Source organism: Pongo pygmaeus, chromosome 7 (genome assembly GCF_028885625.2).
Source record: "Pongo pygmaeus isolate AG05252 chromosome 7, NHGRI_mPonPyg2-v2.0_pri, whole genome shotgun sequence".
NCBI lineage: Eukaryota > Metazoa > Chordata > Mammalia > Primates > Hominidae > Pongo > Pongo pygmaeus.
The window spans coordinates 712939-740730 of NC_072380.2; the positions used below are offsets into that span (position 1 = coordinate 712939).

Here is a 27792-nt window from a genome sequence, read left to right on the forward strand (position 1 = left end):
TCAGAATCCAGGGTTTGGAGGGGCGGTCACAGGAGCTGCGGCATTTGAGGGGGTCGCCGGCTCCCATGGAGGTGACATCCTGGGTTGGTCCTGCTGCGGCGGATCACAGCTTGGGGTCCCAGCCCCACCCTCCTGCCCCCAAGCATGTGTCCTACTGACCTCACACGCACATCTCGTGACCTCTCGCGGCCCTTTCCAACGCTGTTGCCACTGCACGTGATAGAGACGTGGCTGAGACTGTGAAAGGGCAGCGATGGTGGTGGAGTCCCGTGCTGTGATTTCATTGATTGAAACTTTATTCTCGCTTCTTCAAGACATGTCTGTGGAATGGGGTTGCCTGTGCTCGCGTTAGTCTGGGGCTAACGGTCGGTGCTGGAGATGCCAGGCCAGGGCCCTGAGTTCCACTGTGGATGTGCGTGGGGCTCACCTGTGGGCAGCTCCTCCTTAGGAGCAGCACCCAGCAGGAGCAGCTCGTGATTTCAGCCAGGAGGAGACTGAGGGAAGAGATCCCTTAGGTGGCATCTGCAGCTGACTAGGTCAGCGTTTCCCCTCTGGCTGTTAATGGGAAGTTGGCACAGAAAAGTATTCTGTGGGCAACTGAGTTTAGGGAAGGATGTGGCAGAGCCTCCGTGTGGAAACGTGTGTCTCTGATCTCCACGTGGGATGTGGAGGCGGTAGCCTTTTCAGACCTGGTGGATCATTGAATGCCTCCTGAGGGGGCGGGTTCTGAGGTCTGGTCTTGATCCCTGAGGCCCTTTGGAAAGTGCTGGAAAGGTGAGTGAATGGGCATGGCTGTGGAATGAGACAGAGGGCAGATCTGCGAGGAGCCCTCGAAGGCGTCGAACCCCAGGACTTGAGTGTGTGTGTGTGTTCTTGCACTGTTGGGCATGGGGGCTAGAAGCTCATCAGGGAAACAGTGTCAGATACGAACTCACAGGCTCAGACTACACTGATGAAAAAAATCGAGAGCTTCCACATGGCACGGGGCCAGAACCTGACCCCGTGGTTATCACAAGGCTTAGCACCTCCCTGCCCCGACTGTCTCACGATGGTTTGTTCTCTGCCTCAGCCACACAGTCATCTCTGTGCACATGAGAAGCATGTGATTGAACTTTTAATTCCACATTTTGCACAGCATTTGCTAGGTACTAAAACTCATAATTGTTTTATTTTCTGTCTCTGTTGATTTGCACAGAGTTGAAAATTGGTAATACTGTCTTGTTTGCGATTGATTATATTTGGGAGAGAATTGTTCTTTTTTCAACATAGAAGAATTGGCGGGAGGGATGGAGGAGAAGGGAGTGGTTATTCCAGATCATCTCTTGTGGTTTCATCCATTGCATTTATGAGAGCCTGCTGTATACTCAGCCAGACTGAAAGTTGATCGAGGGCAAACGTATGACTGGTGTTTCTTTGCAGCAGCCTCTATTCACCCTCTCTCTTGAGTAAATTGCCCTAGAATAGGTAATAAGCAGAGACTTGTAGTTGCTGTCTTCATAGAGGGCTGAGGAATGGCTGCAAGTTCGTCGTGTGGAGTATTTAGGATGAAAGTTCAGCTTTTCCTCTAATTGAGTTTAGAAAGATAATCACACATTTCCCACAGACATCTCTTCAGCTGCAAGTTACTGGAGTCTGTGCTTTGCAATTTGTTTTATGTTGCTGAACCTTGGGAAAGCCATTCTCTGTTATTTTCACCTCTCCTTCACTTACCAAATAAGATATTTTCTTCACATTTTACTGCTGAAGTATGAATGTAAATACAGCCCTTACTTTCACATTTTTCTTTGTGATTCACCCTTGATGGAAGCTTAGACTCTAGAAGACCCAACACAATGTTCCAACAGCCCTCCATTTCCAGGCTCTAATTGCGCCTAATATTTTAAAAGCCATCACAAAAATTGGTGGGTCCATTTACCTTATTGTGGGAGCCCCTGGAGTACAGCTTTCAAGACCCTGATGGCCCATTAGTAGGGGCATCCATTAAACCCGGCTGCATTCCCATTCCAGAAACGGCATAGATGATAATCACACTCACCTGATTAATCTTTTCAATGAAAAATGTGTCATCAAGATTTTTCTGTACCGTTTAATTTGTTAGGCCATTCTGGGCATGCTGACTTTGTGCAACATCGAACGACCTTACTAGAAGAAACACTCGCAACAGTTAATGAGATGCCTTCCTCCACCCGAATGATAACAAATGTATTTTATTTATTTGTTTTAAAATAGGTTTTGCCTGGCATTCTGCAGAAGCATTGCTGTATCTTACCAGACAGGAATACAGGTAAATACATTTCATTCTTCTGATTTGAGATTATATGTTTCATATCAGTGGCAAAATTGAGAAATGTGATTACCTAATTTAGATATTTTGTGATTTTATTTTGTGGGTTGTTTTTAGTGCAAGATTGAGTATTAACTAACTGTAAGACCTGAAAATAGGATATTTAGTTCTGTGGTGAGTTATGAGCTGAGCCCAGAGATCTATTTTTATTTGACAGAGGAAATAGATTTATTAATAGATGATTGTTGTCCTGGGTTTTTAAGGGAAACTGGTTGTCTTATAAACTTGAGTTTGTTGGTTTCAAAGTTGTTTATTTTGCTAATTGTACTTATTTATTAAAGAAAATCACCATTCTTATTGGCTAGAGAGAAATGTATTTGGAGTCTGTTTGCAGTCAAGGCCTTTCTTTGTGATCAGGATGGGAATCGGCTAGATGTTATGTTCTTAAAACCCCCAAGGTCTCAGTGAATAAAACATGGGCATGAATGTTTTGAAGTGGGAGATGCATCTCTGTGTAATTTCTCATGGCAGGATAGGCGTGTGTGGCTGGTGGTTGTGAGGAAGTGTTTTCGTGACTTTTAAGGAAACATGACGGAGAAAAAGAAGGTCTAAAAAAAACTTTGTTATCATACAATTAAGGGGAAAAAAGAATCAGTCAGGGCTTTTTATCCTGTGGATATGGATCTGCATTTTTGTTATCCTCCTGCAAGATTTCTGATTTATTTTTATCAAAGAAATTGCAAGTCCTGAGGAAAGTATAGAGAAGATGCCTCTTTCGTGTGAGGGGCTCTGCAAGCTGATTCATTTCTAAAAGCAATCATGTGCTGTCAAGTATGTATTTGTGTCCCAGGATATTTTAGTTGGGTATGAAACAGAGATTTGCTGACATTTTCTTATTCTTACTTGTTTTCTAGCTATAACAAGGTAATTACAAAGACTCTTCTATGGTAATTAGAAGAATTTAATTTGTTGGGATTTACTGTTGACTCGTCACTAAGAATGATGGTATCTCAGTAGCCAACGTTGTCTGTATTATACATTCCAGAGTAAAACACCGGGTGTACTGAGAAAAATACAATCTTTATTAATTATGAGCACGGATGGATGACATTACTGATAGAACTCTTCTTGAGAACACGAAACTGTCCCCATTTTGTTTTCTTTTACCCAGTCAAGTGTGTCTCAGCTACGAGTTTGAGCATATCTGCTTACAGGGAAGCTTGTTGAGTGTGTCAGATATTTTTGAGCCTCTTTTTATTTTCTGGAAGTCTTGGTTATGAGTAAAAATATATGAAAAAGTCACATGTGCAAAAACAAAGATTTTTGCAACTGTGTCCATCAAAGTCAACATCACACAATTTTTTAAAAGAAATTAATTTTCCTGATTCAGGTGAATCATTACTCTGATTCTAAGAAACATCAGGAATAACGATAAAATAAGTTAAAAGCTAACTACTATACTGTGGGCATGTCAGTGGGTCTTAAGTATGGAAATGAATTTTCCTTGTCTTTTTTTTTTTTTTGATAATTTGTTCTGTAAATGGTTTTAAGTTAATTTGGAAAACATTGCCAACTGGAGATATTTATTTACTTTTCATGAGACTCCAAGTAATCAATCTGTAAAACCAAGAGTGCTGCCTTCCACTGGGGCCTCAATGCAGAGGACATTAGCCGGGCAATTTCCTCAAAATTATTTTTATATTATAGAATGTTTCACTGTCATGTCAGCTGTGGAAGACCATAGGCTTTAATATTTGGTGTAGATAAGGGAAGGAGTGGCTCCAGAGAAGAGAGAGGAGTTGGTTGAGATTATAACTCTTAAAAGTGTAAGTCCATGCAGAATGGAAAGATGGGGAGAATTCTAGCTTTTAGCAAATAATTTGCTCCAGTATGTCCAAAGCTGCTTCATGATTTAGGAGATCTTGTTTGGAAATGTCTTCAGACCTCAACATAGCGGAGGTTCTTGGTGATTGCTTTTGCATTTCAGTGGCATATAAAGGTCCTTGTAAGGGTGACTGTAATTTTCTTCTACCTTAATGGTTTTGTGGAAGAGTTTTCGCAATTTCTCATTAAGGAGATTAACTTTGGAATGGGCACCAAGTTTCCGTTTTGGAAGATGAAATGAGTTCTGCAGATGGAGGGTGGGGACCGCTGCCTGGCCTTGAGAATGTAGCGAATGCACCAAACTGGTTGCTTAGGCAGCATCACCATGGCAGATTCTGCATTACGGGTGCTTGACCACAATTAGAAAGAAGATTAACTTTGGGATGAATCATCACTTTTTTCTCGTTTGGTTTTTACTTATTTTAGAAATGCTTTGTACTCCATTAACTTTATACATGTCATGTTTCTGAATTAAACATGGCTGCTTGTGAAAGATAAATATACTATCATTTTCTCTTGCAATTTTGATTATTTGTGGTGATTTTAGGCAATGCCATGAGGCGTCAGAGGGAATTCCATTGGTTACTTTCCCATACGGTCTTGTTCAGCTGCTTGTTCTCAGAAAAGTGTGTTTGTTGGTGGAGGAGAATGTGACCAGGGAGACCATCCTTTTCATGAAGGCACAAACGTGAATGCGTATGTGGCTTTTAAGCCTTTAAATAAAAACCCAAAACACATTTATGCCTGTCTTTATTTCTAAGCATTCTTCCCTTTTCTTGCTTTGATGACCCCTGATTGGCCTTTCACAGGCCTTTGGTTTGCAACCTAACTGGAGTGAGCGTTGAAGCCGAGATACACAGGAAGGTGGAGTGACTCGGGGAAGAGTGGACGTCTCAGGTGTCTGGAGTTTTGCAGCTGCCTCTGGCTTGAATCCAGCACCGTCTTTTACTAGGATCGGTGTCCTTGCAGGGGGTTCCATCCTTAGCACCTTTTTTTTGGTTAGCGGGCTATAAAAAGGATCGCCAAGCAGAGCAGGCCTTGGGCACGGTATCCTGGACGTGCCACCACGTTTGGGCTGAAGGCAGGCCCACTTGCTGCTAGACTTGGGCTATTGAGTTTCTGGTGGAACTCAAGGCATCGTGCAGTTAAAATAGTCCCAGACGCCTGCCCATTCCTGCGTGGAGGTGGAATCCTCATTTGAGGAGTGACTTCTTCACAAACATCCTTTCATGACGAGTCACTGTTTTCTGGGGCAAAGTGAATCTGTCTAAAGTTTTATAGCCAGGTGTTCCTCCTAGCAACAGAGACCTCTTATAGTTGCTTTAGTATTTTTGACCCAACTGGAGGGGTGAGAACTTTGGTTCCATGGTGAAGAGATGACATGGCCTAAGCGGTGCGTTTTCCTTTAGGGATTCTGTTTCTTAGGATGTGTGTATAATGTACGTTGGAAGGATGCTGGAGAATGTTGGAAGGATGCGTGTGTAATGTATGTTGGAAGGATGCGTGTGTAATGTACGTTGGAAGGATGCTGGAGAATGTTGGAAGGATGTGTGTATAATGTACGTTGGAAGGATGCTGGAGAATGTTGGAAGGATGCGTGTGTAATGTATGTTGGAAGGATGCTGGAGAATCTTGGAAGGATGCATGTATATGTTGGAAGGACGCATGTATAACGTATGTTGGAAGGATATGTGTATAACATATGTTGGAAGGGTGCATGCATAATGTATGTTGGAAAGATGCTGGAGAATGTTGGAAGGATGCATGTATAATGTATGTTGGAAGGATGCTGGAGAATGTTGGAAGGATGCTGGAGAATGTTGGAAGGGTGTGTGTATAATATATGTTGGGAAGATGTGTGCATAACATGTTGGAAGGATGTGTGTATAATGTATGTTGGAAGGATGCTGGAGAATTTTGGAAGGATGCATGTATAATATATGTTGAAAGGATCTGTGTATAATGTATGTGGGAAGGATGCTGGAGAATGTTGGAAGGATGTGTGTATAATGTATGTTGGAATGATGCTGGAGAATGTTGGAAGGATGTGGGTATAATGTATGTTGGAGGGATGCTGGAGAATGTTGGAAGGATGCAAGTATAATGTATGTTGAAAGGATGCATTTGTAATGTATGTTGGAAGGATACTGGAGAATGTTGGAAGGATGCATGTATAATGTATGTTGGAAGGATGCTGGAGAATGTTGGAAGGTTATGTGTATAATGTATGTTGGAAGGATGCTGGAGAACACATCAGAAGCCACCTTCCATCGAATCCACATTTCCCTGACAGTGAGATCTAAGCAGGGAAAACGTTGGGAGCTGTTCAGTTCCTAGAAGATCTGGCTTCCTTACCTTGATTATTAATGACCTTCACTTCAGAATTGCCATGACATTTGGGAAAATTAAGTTACACAGTTGTAAGCGTAATATATTCTTTTCTTTAGGCTGCACAATTGGCCGGGGTTCTGACTTCGGGCTTAGCTGCCTCACACAGCCTTTATCCTGAGTTTTTCAGGAGACAGCCCATTCTACTGCCAAGAATAATTAGAAGTTTCAAGAATGAATTGATTTTGCAATATGGCAGCAGTAATTACCCATGCAAACTTTGATAATAACAAGTGAATAATGAAACCTCAAACAGATGAAGCAGGCGGGAGTACTATGTTTGATTTTTGAGATACGTTATGTTTCTCATTGACAATGAATGTAAAATGGCTGTGAAACAGGTTATATATAAAAGTTGGGTGGAAAGGTTTCACATGACTTCCCTGTGTTTGTGGGACTGACGGTTGCTTGTTTGCAGATATGTAATGGGAACTCCTGACTCTGAAACCAGGTCCCCGCAGCAGTGCACTGGTCAGCGTTTATCAACTGACTTTCCGATGCTGAGTGAGAGGGAGGGTGCGGAGGCCTCGTTCTAGTGTTTGCCAATTTCTGTGGTCCAGTTTCAAGCTGCTGCCATGAAGTTCCTGGACATGGAGTTGTGAGGAGTTCTTGGCAGCCACCAGTTGTTTCCAGCTCACTGGAGCCGGCTCCTGCACCGTGGTGCCCACCTTCCTCTCTGGGTAGCTGACTCCCCACACCAAGATGCCTGCCTTCCTGTCTGTGGAGCCGACCCTCGCACTGTGGTGCCCACCTTCCTCGCCCACCTTCCTCTCTGTGGAGCTGGCTCCCCACACCACAGTGTCCACCTTCCTATCTGTGGAGCTGACTCCCCTCACCATGGTGTCCACCTTCCTCTCTATGGAGCCAGCTCCCTGCACCGTGGTGCCCGCCTTCCTCTCTGTGGACCTGACCCCTGCACCGTGGTGCCTGCCTTCCTCTCTGTGGACCTGACCCCTGCACCGTGGTGCCTGCCTTCCTCTCTGTGGACCTGACCCCTGCACCGTGGTGCCTGCCTTCCTCTCTGTGGAGCTGACCCCCACACCATGGTGCCCGCCTTCCTCTCTATGGAGTCGGCTCCCTGCACTGTGGTGCCCGCCTTCCTCTCTATGGAGTCGGCTCCCTGCACTGTGGTGCCCGCCTTCCTCTCTGTGGAGCTGACCCCCACACCGTGGTGCCCGCCTTCCTCTCTATGGAGTTGGCTCCCTGCACTGTGGTGCCCGCCTTCCTCTCTGTGGAGCTGACCCCCGCACCATGGTGCCCACCTTCCTATCTGTGTAACCTTCCTGTGGTCATTCCCCTTGGTAGCTGCAGTTGCTGTGTGCTCTCTGCAGGGTGGCAAGTTGTTTAGTTGTGCATTGGCAAAATGAAATCTTGGATTGAAATGAAACCTTTGTAACAGAGTGCTTCATTTTTAAAAATCTACATAGGTTGAGCAAATATTTTGTGTGATTTATATTTGGATGTTGAGTATATTTTTGTATTACAAGGTAGGATTTTAGAAGCCTACAGGTTGGCAGATCTAATTATACTTTATTAACGTTTCTGCACGTAGAGCTGTTGAAACAGAGTAGCCACTGGAGCAGTTTGCAGGTTTAGTTCAAAACGGCAGAGGGACACCATTGTTGAAATGTTAGGAAAGGTTCTGTTTGGTAATTGTAAATCCCCTAGATTTCTTGTGAGCTAAAGGTTTTAAAGAGCTTTTAATTTCATGATGGACAAATAAAGGAAAATCAGTGGCCAAGTTTGCATTCTCTCCTACAGGCCTGTCTCAAAAGGACAACAGTTTGCGATAGCCAGTGGCAGTGAGTTTGGCGTGAGCGTATATGTGGGAATGAGACTTGGCTTCATTAATGTCACACCTCCCTGGCATAGGATTCCTAAATCTATGTAGACAATGACATTGTTACTTTGAATTCTTACACTAATCGTGGATGTTACATGCCTTTTTATAATGCTTTCCAGTTTATAAGGTGCTTTCACATTCATCTTGACTAGTCCTGTAACTTTGTTGTGAGATAGAAAATGTGTCCGCATTTTGCAGAAGAGAAAATAGATCCAGAGGTACCTGTGACTTCATTGTCCCACAGCTGTACCTCAGATACAGGTTTGTGCTAAGTCAGTATGTGATACCATATGACCCTGAATAAGTCCTGAATTATCCACATGTGACTTTCCGGTCACATATGATGCAGAACAGCACGGTGTGGACTGGGAACCCTGACATGGGAGCCAAAAGACGGGGAGGCTGTGGGCACGGCCCCCGGAGCCCCGGGACTGAGATATGCAGGTACCTCAGATGGGTTTGCTGCTAAAATAGGTGAGAAATCTCCATGTGTGGATTGCTTACCTGTTTTCAGGAGGTCAGGGAGTGGTATTTACACATACAAGATTAAATATGAGGTCTCATTTCTTTGAAAGACCAAATGCTTCAAGTAAATTTCTTTTTACCCAGATACTAAAATTATTTATGAAACCTTTTCTCTTTCCAAAAAGCACTCAGGTTGTGCAAATAGAGTTCCATACGATGTGATTCACGCAGTGAGAACAGCAAAAACAAAGTCAGGGCTGAGCTGGAGGGAGGAAGCGAAGGCAGACGCCCCGGAGCCTCCCCTGTGACCCGCCTCTAATGACCCAGTGCCACCTTCCATGAGCTGGGGCCTCTTTTCTTGCATCCTCTCTCCCTCTGCACCAGCTAAAGAGAAAAAAAGCCACGTTCCTCATATGTTTGAAAGGACTTTATTTCATAATCTGGAGATGCCTTTATTAGAAAATTGGTCATGCTATTTAATTCCTGCTAGAACAAGGGGGCGTGAATCAATAGTGTTGGGACCACAGGTCTTTCATTTCATGAGGCTTGCTTCTAGCATGGATGCTCTCTTTGTGCTGAGTGGAAAAATGTGACCCCCTGGGGAAAATGCAGCCCCCGAATGAAGCAGGGTCAGCCTCCATCCGTTCTGGGCCAGGCACTTCTGTGCAGAGCAAGAATTGCGCGGTAATAGATGGTGGCCCTATTAACCCCAGAGCAGGTTAATGCACGTATTTACCTAGGTTTGTGGTTTACAGCCAGTTTAATGTGGAGACATAAAGAAGTTTTATAGCTCAAGGCTGCATGTTCTGTGAATGCTTCTGTGCTGAGAGGGTACATGACTAAACCTGGTGTGTGATACTCCTCTTTTAATGATATACCAGTGTAAACTCCTGGGACCTTTCTGTGTGGTGCAGATCTGTGGGGCTGGAAATAGACCTACAGTTACTTTTTGGGAGATTTTTGGCTTTGTCTGAGGGTTCATCCTTGGGGGTGTCAGGAGGGTAGATTTCTGTCACATCTCTTGGTTCTCTAACCCCCACTCTCCGCCATCCTGTAACTTTGTGTGTAACTATCGACACAGGGCACGCTGCCACAGATTCCTGGGAGAGGGTCTATGCCAGGTTCTTAGAGGAGGATGGTTCGGGCAAAGCCTCCCGTTGGGAGACTCTGAAATCTCTTCCTAAATTGAGAGAGAGCCCTGTCTTGAAGACGTCCTCTGCACCTCACCCTGCATCTGTGTTGATAGTGTTTTGGTGCTGTGGCGTTGCCCTCCCTTGGGAGCAGGGAACATCTGTGAAACCCATCGCTGGGCCGGGCGCTGTGGCTCATGCTTGTAATCCCAGCACTTTGGGAGGCTGAGGTAGGCGGATCATAAGGTCAGGAGATCGGGACCATCCTGGCTAACATGGTGAAACCCCGTCTCTACTAAAAATACAAAAAATTAGCCAGGCGTGGTGGCGGGTGCCTGTAGTCCTAGCATGTAGTACCTAGCTCGGGAGGCTGAGGCAGGAGAATGGTGTGAGCCCAGGAGGCAGAGGCTGCAGTGAGCCAAGATCGCACCACTGCACTCCAGCCTGGGCGACAGAGTGAGACTCCGTTTCAAAAAAAAAAAAAAAAAAAAAAGAAAAACCCATTGCTGGAATGAGACTGTTGTCAGAGTCTTGGTGGCACCTGCCACAGCCCCCACCTGCTCCCCTGGAATTCCCAAATCACACAGCTGGTCATGCATTTGCCTTAGCTTTTGGAAAATGAAACAAATGTGTGGTCATTTGTTAAATCTCCACATTTGTTCATCTCTCTGTCTGTCCATCAGTTCACCCGTCCATCCATCCATCCCAGGGCATGGTTTCCGTGTGTGTTAACTATGAGTCCTCCTCATTGTAGACTCTCCCCACTCTCTTTTTTCTGTCCATCCATCAGTTCACCTGTCCGTCCATCCGTCCCAGGGCGTGGTTTTCGTGTTAAATCTCCACATTTGTTCATCTCTCTGTCTGTCCATCAGTTCACCCGTCCATCCATCCATCCCAGGGCATGGTTTCCGTGTGTGTTAACTATGAGTCCTCCTCATTGGAGATGCTCCACACTCTCTTTTTTCTGTCCGTCCATCAGTTCACCCGTCCATCCATCTGTCCCAGGGCGTGGTTTCCGTGTGTGTTAACCATGAGTCCTCCTCATTGTAGATGCTCCACACACTCTTTTCCTGTCCACCCCAGTTTTCCCACCCATGTATTTATAGGTTACCTTAAATTCTTTCCAGTGTAAGACAAGCTACATGTGCCTTCATACATACATGATATTGATGACAAAACCCAAGGTTGACACCAATGCTGATGTTGCTCATGAAACCATTGGATTCAGAAAATGTGGCACATATACACCATGGAATACTATGCAGCCATACAAAATGATGAGTTCATGTCCTTTTTAGGGACATGGATGAAGCTGGAAACCATCATTCTCAGCAAACTATCGCAAGGACAAAAAACCAAACACCGCATGTTCTCACTCTCATAGGTGGGAATTGAACAATGAGAACACATGGACACAGGAAGGGGGACATCACACACCGGGGCCTGTTATGGGGTGGGGGGAGGGGGGAGGGATAGCATTAGGAGCAATACCTAATGTAAATGACGAGTTAATGGGTGCAGCACACCAACATGGCACATGTATACATACGTAACAAACCTGCACATTGTGCACATGTACCCTAGAACTTAAAGTATAATAATAAAAATTAAAAAAATAAAAAAGAAACCCAATTCAGGCTTCTCCAGTGTCAAAACAGAGGGGCACCCAAGTCACCCACTTGTTATGATTTCAAGGCAAAAGGCTGATTTGTTGGGCAGTGGAAGTGAAAATGTTGATCGAGCAGCCGGATCGTGAATCTTGGTTTAGGAATTTGATCTGGAAGCCTGGAGTTGAGCTCCTAGAGACCTGTGTTGAGACCAAGATGATCCTGGCACTGATGCCCGGGTGGGCACACCCAGGGCTCAGCCTCCTGTGGGGAGAGTCTGGGCCACAGCCTTCCTCAGGACCGGAAGGGTCTCCTCTCTAGGGTTTGCCCCTTGCTGGGAAGAGAGGAAGGTGTGAGAGGCAGGAAGCTTGTGGAGTCACTGCTTTTTCGTAGCTTGTCCTGCTTCAAAGTAAAACACCAGTGAAGCACATACGTTTTCAGGAGTGAAGGGCCAGAGATAGTAAAGCGATTTTTGAGTCACCCATTTTGCCTATTTTCCCCACTAAGGTTTGGGCACTTCCCTCCCTCCCTCCATCCCTCCCTCCCTTCCTTCTTTCCTTTCTTTCTAGACAGTCTTAATCTATCACCCAGGCTGGAGTGCAGTGGTGCAACCACAGCTCACTACAACCTCCACTTCTCAGGCACAAGCAATCTTTCCACCTCAGCCCCTCAAGTAGTGAGACTACAGGTGTGCGCCACCACACCCAGCTAATTTTTGAACTTTTTATAGAGGTGAAGACTCCCTATAATCCCCAGGCTGGTCTCAAACTCCTGGGCTTAAGCCATGCACCTGCCTTGGCCTCCCAAAGTGCTGGAATTACAGGCGCAAGCCACTGCACCCAGACTGATTCTCTTTTGTTGTTGTTGTTTCTGGACAGCGTCTCCAGAGTATTCTTTTGTTGTTGTTGTTGAGACAGTCTCACTCTGTTGCCAGGCTGGAGTGCAGTGGCGCAATCTCAGCTCACTGCAACCTCCACCTTCCGGGTTCTAGTGATTCTCCTGCCTCAGCCTCCTGAGTAGCTGGGATTACAGGGGTGTGCCACCACGCCGTGCTGATTTTTGTATTTTTAGTAGAGACGGGGTTTCACCATGTTGGCCAGGATGGTCTCAGTCTCCTGACCTCGGGATCTGCCTGCCTCTGCCTCCCAAAGTGCTGGGATTACAGGCGTGAGCCACCGCGCCCGGCCTCCAGAGTATTCTTTTGTGAGGTAAAGTTGATCAAAATGAATAAATACAAGTTGAATGACAATGAGACTACCTCTTGACTTTCTGAGATATGTAACGATTAATTTGTAGAGTGCAGAGACAAATTCTTTGGTAAGTTACATGTCTAGGGCCGTGGATGATGTGAGCAGCTGAAGATATTCAGCTTTGCCATTTGGGAGCTACGGATGTAAAATCTAAGTGGATTTACCTAAGTTTCTTGCCTTCCCCAGCTCTGGAATCTCAACCTCGTCTGAATTCTGAAGGCATTCTTTCTGGTCTGTGTGGGTCTGTGTGCAGGGGACTGGGGCATGGAAATGTGTGTTTGTGCCTGCACTTACTGGAAATTCAAAAGATTTTAGATTTAAGCCTCCTGTTTTAAAATATGCCTCTGTTATTTGGTTTCAGCCAGTCAAGACCCCTTAAAATGGTGAGTGTTGGTAATTTGTTTTTAAGCCATTCGTAGAATTAGGGTTTACCAGTCATCTGACAACCTGTGTCGCTTAGATGGGCTTTTATAACAATGCACGTTTAGTTCTTGACTGTTTTCTGATTGTAGACTGGGTGCAGTGTGATTCCTTGTGAAAGACAGTGAGACAGGCACGGCCGTGTCTGTGCCACGCCATATCTGTGCTGTGCCGTGTCTGTGCCACGCTGTGTCTGCGTCGATCCTGAACAGGTTTCCTTGGTGTTCACCGCAATCTTCTGTGTTGTTGTCTTTGTGAGAAAGACTGTGGTGATACCTTGTGGGTAAAGTACGATTTGCTGTAGATTTGTTTCCGGGAAGACAATTGTGTTAACCCACACTGTTATTCAACTTAAGTTCTTAACTAAGATAATGTTGTTCCATCCTTTTCTTTTATAGCTTTTTAGACCTAGAGGTATGTAGACATACGGGTAAGACAAATCAGCTTGAATTGAAGACAAACTGATATACTTATGAGTTATTGGAGATATCAAAGCATATTTTTTGAGTTATTGGAAAGATCTAAACATTATTTTTTAAAACATTCAAATCTGAAGACTGAGCTTTCAGTGCTGTCGGGTTTTTTTTTTTGTTGTTGTTGTTGTTTGTTTTGAAACAGGGTCTCACTGTGTTGCCCAGGCTGGAGTGCAGTGGTGTGATCAGAGCTCACTGCAGCCTCAAACTCCTGGGCTCAAGTGATCCTCCCATCTTGGCCTCCCAAAGTGCGTGGATTATAAGCATCAGCTACTGTGTCTGGCCTCAAAGCTTTGCTCAATTTTGAGAGTAAAAAGTACTTGGCATCTAAAAATACATTATTATTTAACCTGAAATGGAAAGACTTGACATTGTAATTGAAACTGGCTTAATGTATTAGCAAGGAGTTGTGCACATAGTATGGTAGGACTGGTAGGAAGGAAAAACAGCCGTCCTGTCCTAGGTGCCCTCATGGTGCTGGGGTAGCTGAGACAGAGCTGCCGACGTCAGACCACGACGGGCAGGATGCTTGTGCTTTCTGATGCATCTCAGTCTTTCTTCTTTGCCTAAAGTACTAGGTTTTGGGCAGTGTGGGTGGGGAAGGGAAGCTGGGGGAGTTTGTGTGTCCCCCCTGCTGATGAGCTCCCCCCTTGCTGATGAGCTCCAAGGAAAGGCAAGTCCTGCTGGGCAGTGTTCATTTGCTGCCACCATCCACCCAGTTAACATCAGGTTGGCCTTGAGAACAGAGTCCACTGTTCACACTGGGGTCCTGAGAATAGGAGAGGCTGTGCCAGTACAGGATGGGGCCCCAGTGTGCCCGGAATCCATCCGGCCGAGGAGAAGCAGCAAGTCCCTGGAGGAAACTGCACCAGGGAAGATGGTCAGAAAGAGCAGAGCCTGTGTGGGGTGTGAGCTGCTGGGCTGTGCTCGCCACCACCCGCCTCTCTTTCCTTTGTGGGACACAGAAGGCTCCGCCATGTGGCTGTGCTCTCTGTGGTGTCTGGAATATTTTCTTCCATTTCCTCACTACTGAAATCTTTCCCTTTACTAAGAAATGCCTTTAAAATGGAAATGTCTTTGAAACCTGGGTAGCAGTTTTAATAACTCCCTTCCATCCCATGTGTATAACTAGCATTGGGGTCCCCAGGAGCACCCCCACTCAGCAATTCACTGGGAGGACTCCTGGAGCTCATGCCCAGCAGGATGGCCATGATTTGTTACAGAGAAAGCACGCAGAGCATGATCAGCAGAGGGAGAAGGTGGAGGAGAGAGGTCCAGGGAAACCAGGCGGAAGCTTCCAGAGCTGCTCCCCACAGACTCCCAGGAGGGGCTTGGCTCCTCCAGCATCAGGCTGTGACCACGTGTGTCATCCAACAGGAAGCTTGTGAGAGACGCGGTGCCCAGGGTCATGCTGGGCTCTGCCCACAGAGGCACCCCTGCCTGGCACTTACCCGAATTCTGGGCTCCCAGCAGGACAGCAGGTGTGTGGTATAAACCACATGTTTGCACAGTTTAGGCATAGGAAGCCCCTGTTATCAGGGAATAGCCCTCAAATCCACATTCCCAGGCCCAAAGACTGACTGTAGAAGCTTCCCTTTCTAGGGAGCAGAGTTTCAGGCCTGCTTTGTGAATCCTGTGTGCATAATAACAATAAGCAAATCTAAAAACAATTCAGCAGGCACAGTGGCTCACACCTGTAATCCCAACACTTTGGCAGGCAGAGGTGAGTGGATTGCTTGAGCTCAGGAGTTTGAGACCAGCCTGGGCAACATGGTGAGACCCCATCTCTACTAAAAACAATTAGCCAGGTGTGGTGGTGCCCGCCTGTAGTCCTAGCTACTCAGGAGGCTGAGGTACAAGGAGTGCTTTAGCCCAGGAGGCAGAGGCTGCAGTGAGCCATGATCGTGCTTGGGCAATCTGGCCAGCCTGGGCGACAGAGCAGGACTGCACACCAGCCGGGGTGACAGAGTGGAACCCTGTCTCAAAAGATATAAAAAAAAAAAAATAATTGCAAAAATGATTTTCAGATACACTTTGCCAGAAAGACCCTGTGAGGATGAGGGCCAGGCTTACTGTGTGCTTGCTTCATGCTGAGCACTTGGCAGGGTGAGCTGAATCCTGGTCCTCACCCCACTTTCCCTCGTTTTTGTTACTGCCTGTCATTCATTCCCCGGGCGCTCTGGGAAACCTTCCACCTGCAGCTCCATCTTCCACATCACAGGTTTACCTAAGTGTACATTTGGCTCTTCGTGACTTCACAACTTGGTGCAAATTTAATCCTTGCCTTGTTTTCCTTCTTTGACTCACCATCTCCATCTCCTTCTGCGAGATTTCATCTCAGTCTGTTTTCTTCCTTTTTTGTTTATAGTCCTAGGAATCTTTTTTATAACTTTTTTTCCCAAGACTAGGTGGCTCTTTAGACTTGTTTCTCCTGATTTCTGTCGCGCACACTTTCCCAGGCTCAGGATTTAAATGATGGTCAGACCCGTCCTCCCTGTTGCAGTGTTGAGTGTGGATGCGTGTCTGTGGCCATTTCTGTGCCCACGTGTCCACAGACCCGTCCTCCCTGTTGCAGTGTTGAGTGTGGATGCGTGTCTGTGGCCATTTCTGTGTCCACGTGTCCACAGACCCGTCCTGCCTGTTGCAGTGTTGAGTGTGGATGCGTGTCTGTGGCCATTTCTGTGTCCACGTGTCCACAGACCCGTCCTCCCTGTTGCAGTGTTGAGTGTGGATGCGTGTCTGTGGCCATTTCTGTGTCCACGTGTCCACAGACCCGTCCTCCCTGTTGCAGTGTTGAGTGTGGATGCGTGTCTGTGGCCATTTCTGTGTCCACGTGTTCACAGACCCGTCCTCCCTGTTGCAGTGTTGAGTGTGGATGCGTGTCTGTGGCCATTTCTGTGTCCACGTGTCCACAGACCCGTCCTCCCTGTTGCAGTGTTGAGTGTGGTTGTGAGTGTGGATGCGCGTCTATGAGCGTTTCTGTGGCCACTCGCTTTCATGTGACCCACGCATCCCGGAACAGGAGGAGACCTCCCTTTCACTGGTATTTCCCATAGACAGTCTGTGGGATTATCCTGGTCCCGTGTCCCTTCTGCCTGGAGGACCCTGGAAACTCCTCCCCTGGCAGCACAGCTGTTACAGATGCTGTTCTGTACCTGTCACGGCTACTGCCGCCCAGCCATCCTCCACCCAGGGGGCTCCACTGCTCAGAGCAGGCTTCCCACTGCCAGTCCTGTCGGGCTGCCTCACATTGAGCCAGTGGCTGCGACCTGGCTCTTCTGGTCTTGGTCTTGGCCAGCCAAGGGAGCCGGGCCAGGGTCCTCACCCACTGTGGGTCTCTGCTCTCCTCCGAGAACGTGCATCTTCCAGTGGACAGTGAGAGGTTCAGGCAGAAGAACTGGACAGCTGCTTCTGGGGTGATGTCAGCCTCATCTTATGGGTGGGAGCCAGCTGCAGGCTGTGTTTCTGAACTGGCAAACATCTGCGTGGGACACAGGTGTGTGGCATGCTGGCCCAGGTGTGGCACAGCTGGGCAGGTGCCGTGTGTGCAGCTGGCACCACGATCATGGGAGAAATGGCTCCTTGTTTCTTGCAGCAAATGACGATCTGTCCTTGTTTTCAGAGGTGCCGAGTTTTTGGTATTTTCATGGAAGTTGGTGGAGGCTGTGTCAGGGCTGTGAACCAGATAATACTTTAAACTGGAAGCGGAAGCCTTGTCTCTTTTCTAACCCGTTAACCGTATCTCTTTGGGATGAGTCCTGCTCACTTTATTCTGAGAGAGAGAGAGGTGCTAATTGCAGCAAAGGGACAGCAGACCCCTCCGGAGGGAAAAGTAATCCCTGAGGTTATTCAAGTCATGCGGAATTTCTTATTTTGAGATGGAAGACAGTTTTAATATTTGCCCCCAAAATTTAAAAGTAATTCCAAGAAGGCATTTTATTGAAAAGAAGACTCTGCACTAAACGGGAAAGGTTTTTAAAACTATGACTTACTTCATCTTTAATGAAAACTGTTGTTTGTTGGGTTTAAAATAAATTAAAACTATTTCTAAGCACCACCTTATTCTGGGATAGTTTTGTGGGGGTGTGCATTGTGTTCTGAGAAGCTTTGATTATTTGCAACCATGAACCTTATCTAATAGAAATAGTTTTAGTACATATTTTAATACCCTCCCTTTAAACAGAAGCATCAGATAAAGACAGTGATTGATTTTTCCAGCAAAGCTTTACTTATTTAGCAGTGGCAGTTTCATTGCTAAACAGGTATTCACGTGGCACATCAATCAAATTGGAGAGGCTTGATTTATGGCCACTGTTCTCTCCGGTGTGAGTTGGGGTTAATGTGCAGGCATCTTAAGCACTGACGCACAAATAATGAAAGAAAAGAAAATGTTTCTTGAGGGAAAATGAGGCCAGGAGTTTTGGAATATAGAGGGAGGTGCCCAGGACTGGGAATTGCAAGCCCTGGGCTCTGATGGATGCTTGTTACCGTGGAATGCATTACTCTGTATCACACTCCGGTGTGTGTTGATTTTGCTACCATGTTAAAAGCTATGGCAAACCCCGGGTGGGTGTTCCCTGACTGTGCAGCAAGTTACTATGGAACAAGTTACTAGGTAGCAAACCACAGGTTATCCAGGCTGTGTCATAATGTCTGTAAATGAGACGGCTCGTCTGTGTCAGTCTTGGCGGATAGGCTTTCTCTGCTGTGTCACGTCCCGTGACAGTGTCTTTCCCTAGGAATGTGTGGAGGAAGACTCTGAGGGGCCACTGTCGTGATGGATTGTGATGCCCACCAGGGCATGGGTGTGAGTGCTGATGCTGACCTGACCCTCCATTTTAATTACCTTCTACCCAGGAGCTGGAGATGCCAATACGCTTAACCCTGCATTCAGAATGAAAAAGCTACAGTTCCTGAAGTTTACATAACTAGTTAAGATATTCGCTAAGAAGGAAGCAGGGGGTGATGTTTAAATGTATCTTTTTAAGAGTATGACATAGAATTCCTTGGGAATCAGGATTGCATTTTACCAGTTGAGAGACCCCTCTGAGCTTGGTGTATAGGGGACAGTCAGTGGAAGCGTTTAAATTTGAACTGAATTGAACCTGTGCTTGTATCAGATGTCAGGGGTCTGTTCCTGGAGAAATAACGTAGGGGAAAAGCGTAACTAATTAAGGGAAAATGTCTCAGACGCTGGCTTTTAAAATAATTAAACAATCAAAGACTGCCAAAGGTCTAAAGTTTATTAGATGCACACTCAAGTAATTTAGCGGCTGTGTGACAGGCAGAAATGGCCTGTGAGTGATTTCAGGGTCAGCTCAAACAGAAATTATCTTCTGAAGAGAGGGATCCAGCTTAATGTTCTTAAGTTAAATCAATGATGCTGTTAACATTGCTTTGAATTTCGTAGTTACTGATGGATGTCACATGACAGCATCCATTGCGTATTGATGGCTGCAGATAGGAGACTATAAACATGAGAAGTGCACATTTGGAGGGAGCTTCATGGAAAGATGTCTCTAGTTTTCAGCTTATTGTCCTTTTTAGGGTTTCCACATGGGACCAACACCAGCCACGTCCCTCACAGCCACTGCTGATTATGTCTTGAAGGAGGTGACGTTAATTCAGTCAATCCCAGAGATACTGGCCCTTCCTAGGTGATGTGGGTAGAAGACAGCGAGGCCATCTGTGTCCTTGGGCTCATGTTTTTGGAGGCGAGAGGGCAGTACCGACGGCAGGTTAGCAGGTGTTGGGACTAGATCCTCTCGGAGCCCTGGGCTTGGATGTTGGGTGGGGTGGATGGGGAGGGAAAACGTTGTGGGGTCATGTTGTGTGGTGACTGTTACGGCAGGACTGTAAGCCCGGTGTAGTTTAGTGCTGGCCTTGCCGAGGTGCAGGATGTGACTTTACAGAGGCACATTTCAGAAATTTCAGGAAGCTGGCACTGCATGCTTATCCAGGTTATTCTTTTTTTTTTTTTTTTTTGAGACAGAGTTTTGCTCTTGTTGCCCAGGCTGGAGTGCAATGGTGCGATCTCTGGTCACTGCAACCTCCACCTCCCGGATTCAAGTGATTTTCCTGCCTCAGCCTCCTGAGTAGCTGGGATTAAGGCATGCACCACCCTGCCTAGCTATTTTTTTTTGTATTTTTAGTAGATACATGAGGTTTCTTCATGTTGGTTATGCTGTTCTTAAACTCCCGATCTCAGGTGATCCACCTGCCTTGGCCTCCCAAAGTGCTGGGATTGCAGGCGTGAGCCACCGCGCCTGGCCAATCTGTGTTATTCTTACTAAATCCAGATATTGTAAAGGCCTGCTTGCTATTAATGTATTGATAATTATGTTGATAATGGTGAAAGTGTAGGCACGTGTGGGTGATTGCTTGCTATCGTTGTATTGATAATTATGTTGATAATGGTGAAGATGTATTGATAATTATGTTGATAATGGTGAAAGTTTATTGATACTTTTGTTGATAATGGTGAAAGTGTAGGTGCGTGTGGGTGATTGCTTGCTATCGAAGTATTGGTAATTATGTTGATAATGGTGAAAGTGTATTGGTAATTATGTTGATAATGGTGAAGACGTATTGATAATTATGTTGATAATGGTGAAAGTGTAGGCGCGCGTGGGTGATGGCCACTTGGAGTGTTTTTGGTATGTTTGTTTTTAGAGAAGAGATCTTATTTTGTCACTCAAGCTGGTGTGCAGTGGCCTTCTGGGCTCAAGCTATCCTCCCATCTCAATCTCCAAAGTAGCTGGGACTATGGGTGCACACCACCTTGCTCAGCTAATTTTTATTTATTTTTTTTGTAGAGGTGGAGTCTCCTTATGTCACCGAGGCTGGTCTTGAATTCTAGGGCTTAAGCGATCCTCCCAGCTCAACCTGTTTCATATACATACATGAAATGTGAATGGTTGTTTCTGGGCTGAAGTTACCTCATGGAAGGATGCTGTTCTGTGTGGATGCTGGACAGGGCTGGATTTGTGGTGGTCCAGGAATCCATGACTTGGGGGGCAGCCTGGTGGATGGGTGTGGAGAGCGTGTGTTAGCACAGCTTGGATGTCTGCATGGTGCATGGAGTAACCCTGTGGGCTTTGCAGGTGTATTAGGGCTCTCCAGAGAAGTAGAAGTCATCGGATATATGTGGTGTGTTTGTTTACACATACGTAGACCCCATGCTTATATATATAAATCTCATCATGTATATCTGCGTGAATAGAAGGAGATTTGTTATAAGGAATTGGCTCATGTGGTTATGAGGCTGACGAGTCTGAGATCTGCTCAGCCAGCTGAAGGCCCAGGAAGAGCCGATGTGTCCATTCTAGCATGAATGCAGGAAAAAACATGGTGTTCCAGTTCAAAGGCAGGCAGGGGCGTTGCATAATAAAATGTATTTTAATTAATTAATTCAAGGTTTTCCTGCACTACTGAAAGGGGTTGAGCTCACAGGAGGAGCGGCTATGTCATGGAGAATGAACACATCACACTTCCATTACTCAGTGAGTAACTCGCTTGGGCTCCGGGCCGCTCGGGGGCACAGAGCAGGTCTTAGCCATGCTGTCAGTTTTCCGTGTTCTGATGCTTTCATGTCTGGGCCTCGCTGACTGGGGAGGGGAGGCTCTTCCTGGGCTGGCCAGTTCCTGGGGACAGTGAGCAGCTTGCCTGTGGTCATGCCTGTACACGAAGCTGACTTCCAGAGCCCACGCCCGCCACTCCCTCCATGGGCTCTCATGCTCCTGACTGCTGACAGCCCAGAGCCCCAGGACCATTCAACCTGGCCAGGCCTAAGACTGCTGGCCCTGATTTCCCGTTCTTTCTTCCCAGATCCCAGTGAGGGCTCCCCGTGTTGGCCACCCCCTTCATACCTCCTGGCCCTCCCAGTGCACCTGTGTGGCCCTGGCCCTGTGGCAGGCCCTGCCTCCCGGTCTGGGGTCTGTGTGTTTCCACTGCTCCATCCATGATGGTTATTTTTGTCTCGGTGTCTCACCTCACCTGAGTAAACAGATCCCAGGAACCCTGAAAACAAGCAGAATCTGTGCCCGTTGCTCTCCTGGCTCCTGGAGGGCACAGTGGGCTCTGCTCCTGCTGGGAGGAGAGTGGCAGGTAGCACCGGGTGGCACAGGGAGCTGCTCTCTGGAACCGCCTGGGCAGCCGTGGCCAGGGCATGAGCTGAAGGGGGTGTGCGGCAGCCGTGGGTGGCCGCAGAGGGGCTGGCAGCAGCTGAGCCACGTGGAGCTAAACTGAGTGAGCCGGGAGGAAGGATGAGGGTGCTGGCACACAGAGCTGGCCGCACCCACAGGAGCCGTCACACAGTGGAGCTGCCCTCCTCCAGCAAGGACGGCTGCGGTTGTGTAATAATCCCGGTGGGGCTCACAGCACTGCGTGGCAGGAGCGGAGCGAGCCTCGTAGGAGTTCCAGGTGTTCCCTGAGCCGGATTAAATGCCTCTGCGCTGTGGGGGTGGGGACAGCGTGGGGGGAAGACAGGAAAAGCCGGGGCCAGAGGACCCCCCGCCGAGAAAGAGAAAGAGCTCAGAGCCGGGGACTGGAGGCCTGGAGGAGCCGATGTGGGAGAGATCCTCGTGGGAGGGCCCCAGTGGCCGGGATGGTAAAAGACTTCGGAGCAAACTGATCGATTGTAATTACATGAAGGTGAAGCTGGTGATGATGTGTCAGATGGGGAGTGTTCAGGAAAACTCCTACAAAGGTAAGAATGCTGTTTATAGAACATGATCCATTACGGGGGATTCCTCTTGATGGAGGACAGTGATGAGCCTCTGGGGATTTTCTTGAAGCTTCTGTGGCGACTGTTTTCTTACTTGAACATGTTGATTCAATGACTAAAAATTACCGTGATTGTAGCACTTTGTGGGGGTGTGTTTAAAACGTTCTGGTCCCCAAGGCTCTTGGGTCTACCTGAGCATACGCAGCACACACCAAAGGTCTCAGGGTGGAATTATTCATGTCAGGAATGTGCATTGAGCAAGTGGCCAATTTTGAGGTCCTTAAGGTTCAAAGTCCTCCATGTGTGTCACTCACTGAGAGAGGGCACTTAACGCCTCCGAGCCTTGGTTTCCTCATAGATCAGACATAATCGTAACAATTCTGTTCTTAACAGGAGAATTGTGGGGCCCAGCACAGTGGGGTGTAGGGTATGGGGTTGTTGTCGGCTGTCATACAAACGTGTCAAGCCAGACACACCAGGGAGGGACAGAGGTCTTGGGATGTATGGAGCAGGAAGGAGATTTGGAGTATGGGGTTAGAGTTGGGAATTATTGCTCTTGGTCGTTCCTGGAGATTATAGTTAGAAATTTCTCAAGAAATATATAATGAGAAAAAAAGGACAGAGTTCAGAGAGCTAAGTTGCAGAAAACAAACAAAAAACAAAAAAACCCCACAAAGGACCAGCACACAGATGCACAAGTTCCCCTGAAGGGGCAGAGTGGTGCCCGGCCCATCAGATGCCATGGGACACACTTGAATTCCATAGCACAGCAGAAGGAAGCATGTGTGTGCAGTAGAAGGGACGCCGGCCAGCCATGGGGTCCCGGGAGAACGGGACCAGAGTGCCCTGCCCAGGGCTGAGGGTCTCATGGTCTTTGTGGCAGGTCCCGTGACTGGGGAGGGCGCCAGCCTGAAGCCACCTCTTAGGAGAATTTCTGGTCATGTCATAGACATGGATTTACTGAGGCCGAGTACGTATTTAGTAGGTGTCATGGACACAGATTTATGAGATTTTCCTGGACATGATTCACTGAGGTCCAGTTTGCGTTCACTAGGTGTCCTGGACATGGTTTACCAAGGTTGAGTGTGTGTTCACTAGGCATCCTGGACGGGGATTTACGGTGGTCGAGTTTGCGTTCACTAGGTGTCCTGGACATGGTTTACCAAGGTTGAGTGTGTGTTCACTAGGCATCCTGGACGGGGATTTACGGTGGTCGAGTTTGCGTTCACTAGCTGTCCTGGACATGGTTTACCGAGGTTGAGTATGTGTTCACTAGGCATCCTGGACACGGATTTATGGAGGTCAAGTTTGCATTTAGTAGGCATCCTGGACAGGGATTTACGGAGGTCGAGAATGTGTTCAGTAGGCGTCCCGGACGTGGGTTTACTGTGTCCTTAGTGTATCCTGGGCTACATGGAAGAGGAATGAGGAACAGGTCCCGAGCTTGGTGCTCAGGTGCCTGTTTGATTCTTGTGGTGACAACACGCGTGATGTTGGCGGGGACTGCGTACTTGACACCTTGCAAAGGCATCTGTGAAGGGTGGGATGCACTCAGAAGACAGCATAAGGTTTTTGATTTAGAGGAATAAAAAAAAATAAAGCACGGGGAAGAACTTGGTGATACTGGACAGGTCCTCCTCTGGCCTTTCCCTCGCACCCTGGGTCAGGCGCAAGGTGTCCACACATGGCAGGAAATAGGTGGGAATCGCTGCCCTCAATGCAGGAAGAACCGGAAGATTCACGGAGCCTTTGAGCTAGAAGGGACTCAAGCATTCTCTGTTGGGAAGCCTGATTTCACAGAGGAGGAAACAGGAGCACTGAGGCTGTAAGTGGGTGGTCTGGGCTCACACCAGGGTAGGGGCAAGGCAGGCCGGATGGCTTTTCAGGCAGTTTTCGCTGCAACACACTCCTCAAGGTTTGTCTGGAAAGATGAAGACCCCCCCCCGCCATTCCCCCTGTAAACATCCCAGACCCCCCCGCCATTCCCCCTCTAAACATCCCAGACCCCCCCGCCATTCCCCCTCTAAACATCCCACACCGCAGAAGTCAAGCAGTGTTTGCCTGGCTTTGATTGGGAGTTCCCGGCAACAATGAGGGCTGCAGTCTAATTATACTTAGAAGGAAATATTGATCTTGGTTTCCATGATTTATATATACTACAAGTCATTTCCACTTTAATTTGAGTTACCAAGAATGGACACATGAGTGCAGGATGAAATTGAAATGTATTGGGCACTATAGAAATTACTTTGGTCTCTGGCTTTGTTTTTTCACCTCAGAAATGTGTATTTTTTTCTTCCTGCCATTGCAGTTCTAATTTTCTGTGTTGTGTCTCTAGGAGGAGTGAGTTGGTGCACCTGCTCATCCTGATTCATGATTTTCTTGTGCCTCTCAGTCTGAGACAGGCCACACTGATGTGTTTGCATCGGGTTGAAGGCTGAGAATTCTGACTCAGACCTGGCGACCCTGGCCTCTCCTTTTTGCAGACCTTAGAAAAGTGAGTGACTCACTGTAGAACCCAGAGCTACACAGCCCCTTGCCTTCTTGGAGGAAGCAAAGGCAGGACATGGAATCCAGTCTGTTCTTCTCTTGGTTGATCATATGGTCACGGAGTCAATGCACGATCCACCTGCTCTGCCGGCCACCAGGGTTTAAAGACAAATGCAATGTTGTCTCTGCTTTAGGGGAAATTATTGTGTCCTACGGAGACAGCAACATGAATGAGGAGTTCCTGTGCTGGGGTGCACACCAGGGACTCCAGGCACACACAGCATGATGTAACAACACTGCATCGGAAGCCAGGGTGAGAGGACCTCTGCAGAAAAGGTCCGAGGAGGGGACTTCAATGCTGAGTCTTTTACAATAGATTGCCAGGCAGACAGAGATATTCTAGGTAGTGGAGGAAACCTGCAAAGACTACATGGAGATGCAGAGAAGGCAGGTGCGTCCTGGGCTTGCTGCCACGTAGGATATAGGACACAGGTTGTGGGCCAGACACCAAGAGCAGGTGCAGGTGTGCGGGATTGGGAGCCTCATGGAGACCCCACACTGCAGAGACTTCCTCCTGCTGTCTTCCAGAGCTGTGGGAGCCACACCAGTGTGCCAGGGTGTGGTGCAGAGGCTGTCCTGTGAACAGCAAAAACCAGGGAACTCAGATTTACATCCCATTTATTATGTAATGGGAGGGAGGCGCCTTGCTCATGGAAATCCCTCTGGAACTGCATTAATTGGGAGGACTCTGTGGGTTGTTCTGGAGATGAGTGGGGATGGAAGCAGGGGAAGGGCAGAGGTTTGGGGGCTCAGATCCATTCTTCTGGGTTTCCTTAAATCCCCAGTGAAGATGACATAATCACAGAATTGTCTTTGTCAAATGATTTCACGAGGCGGGGGCAGTAAAAGAGGATTTTTTTTTTTTTTTTTTTGCAGCTGAATAGAAACGCATGTGTAGGTAGGAGGTATGTGTGAGAAAGTTGTCAGCTGAAGTCCAGGCACTGAGGCCACTGCCCTACTGAATCTTGCGCCTGGATCTTGGTCCTGGGGTAGGTGGGTGTCTGAGGGCTGAGGAGCTGCATGTGCAGCTGACACGGGCCAGTTGTGTTTCTGAAGAAGTGGTTCCCAGTTATGTCCACACCCTGGCGTCTGGGGGACTCCCACGCTGAGGGAGCAGGGAATGGCAGGGGCGTTTCACATGAGGGTGAGAACGAGAGCGCTCTGCCTCTCCCGCCTCCTGGCTCTGGAAAAAGAATCAGGAACATGTTCTAGAAAAAGCCGCCTGTGATTCCTTCTTAAATTCCCTGGCTATCCCGGGATCTGGGATTCCTGGCCCTTCTGTTAAGAATCCCAGGTATCTCGGCCGTTATTTTTAGGCACTGCCACTTGTCATGATGTTCTTCCTGCAGTGAGAGCTGGGACATTTGGCTCCCGGGAAGCTTGGCGGGTTCCTTACTTCTATTTGAATTTCATTTGTTCTCTGGAGCCCTTGCCAGCCCATTCTGAGTTTCTGATTAAAGCCCTTCCCGGCGTCCTGGTGGCCACGCCCTGGCTCCCAGCCCTTCTTACTGGACTGCTGAAACACGGTGGTGGGTGTTGGCACAGGAAGAACGGCCCCACTTTGTTTTTCTTTAAAAATCTTTGGAGTCTTATGACATCCTGGATCTTCATTTTTTGGACTCTCAATGAAACAACATAATGTATGGAAAACCCGCAGTTTTGAGTCCTTTTTCTGGAATTTGTTTGGCCTCTGTCTTCTCAAGAGGAGTAACCGAGGGGATGTTTGGTCCCCATGGCTGGAAGGAAATGGAATGTTTGCCTCACGCAGGTTTTATTTGGTAACCTTTCTTTTATTTGAGGAATGTTCTGTTATCAGTGGAAATATTCCCTTCTAGGAAATATTGCAACACAAACATGTACTCTAAGACCTCGTGGCATTCCTCTGAGTTTGCTGGGATCTTGGAGGAAGAGCAAGTGTCTGATGTTTTTGTCGACAAACCTTTTCCTTTTCACCTTTTCCCTCTCACCTTTGGCCTCTAGACACTTTCCTGACCAAAGTCCGTAAACACACATGCAGTCCAGCAGCCACGTGTGTTCTGAAATAGAAAAGGCTAACAAATGTTCTCTGAAGTTCATAACCTCTGGATTTTCACACACTGTGAATAATTCATAGGAGGGACTCTCATGATCCAGTTCTTTTCTTCTTATGATTTGTGAAGGGAAAAATTCTCAGTAGAGATGGAGAAAGACTGATAAATGGTCCCAGGTTAAATAAAACTAGAGATGTGACAAGTGCAACATGTGGTTTTGCGCTGAGTTTTGTTTTTTCATTTCCTGTAAAACACAGGAGTGGAACAATTGGCAAAATGTGAATAAGGTTTGTCAGTGAAATACTAGTACTTCAAGATTTTGATGATCGTGCTGTGATTATTATGAAAACGCCATTGGTTTTGGTAAGCACACAGTGAATCATTTATTATGTGAAGGGCTATTATGCCTGCAATGTAGTGTCAAGTGGCTCTGAAAAAAATTACAAGAAAGACAGAGAAAGAATCGTGAACATAAAACGTCAGGGTTTGGGAAATCAGGGTAAAGAGTATGTAGGAATTCCCTGTACTGCTTTTGCAGCTTTTCTATATGTCTGAAATTATTTCAAAATGAAAAATTAAAAAAAAATTTCTTAAGATGAAGAAATACTGATAACCAACAGTTTGAAAAGGATCAGTCAGCATTTTGCATTCTTGATTGAAAACGTTAACTTCCCCCCTTCCCCCCGATCTTTCTGTAGGTTCTTAGACTGTTTTGGGCAAAGATAAACAATATTGGAAATATA

At 47.0% G+C, this 27792-nt stretch overlaps 1 protein-coding gene across 4 annotated transcripts in view; it reads left to right on the plus strand.

Annotated features, from left to right (window-relative positions):
- The window catches only part of DLGAP2 (DLG associated protein 2), a 944800-nt gene that overhangs the window by 184874 nt on the left and 732134 nt on the right, over positions 1-27792 (plus strand). For 3 of the 4 annotated variants that reach the window (XM_054498310.1, XM_054498311.2, XM_054498307.1), the window contains one exon: positions 2230-2284. In XM_054498310.1, the coding sequence (XP_054354285.1) occupies positions 2230-2284 (55 nt within the window). Of the gene's footprint in view, positions 1-2229; positions 2285-22289; positions 22452-27792 lie in introns of those variants that run through there. The other variant, XM_054498308.1, reaches the window with a different exon arrangement.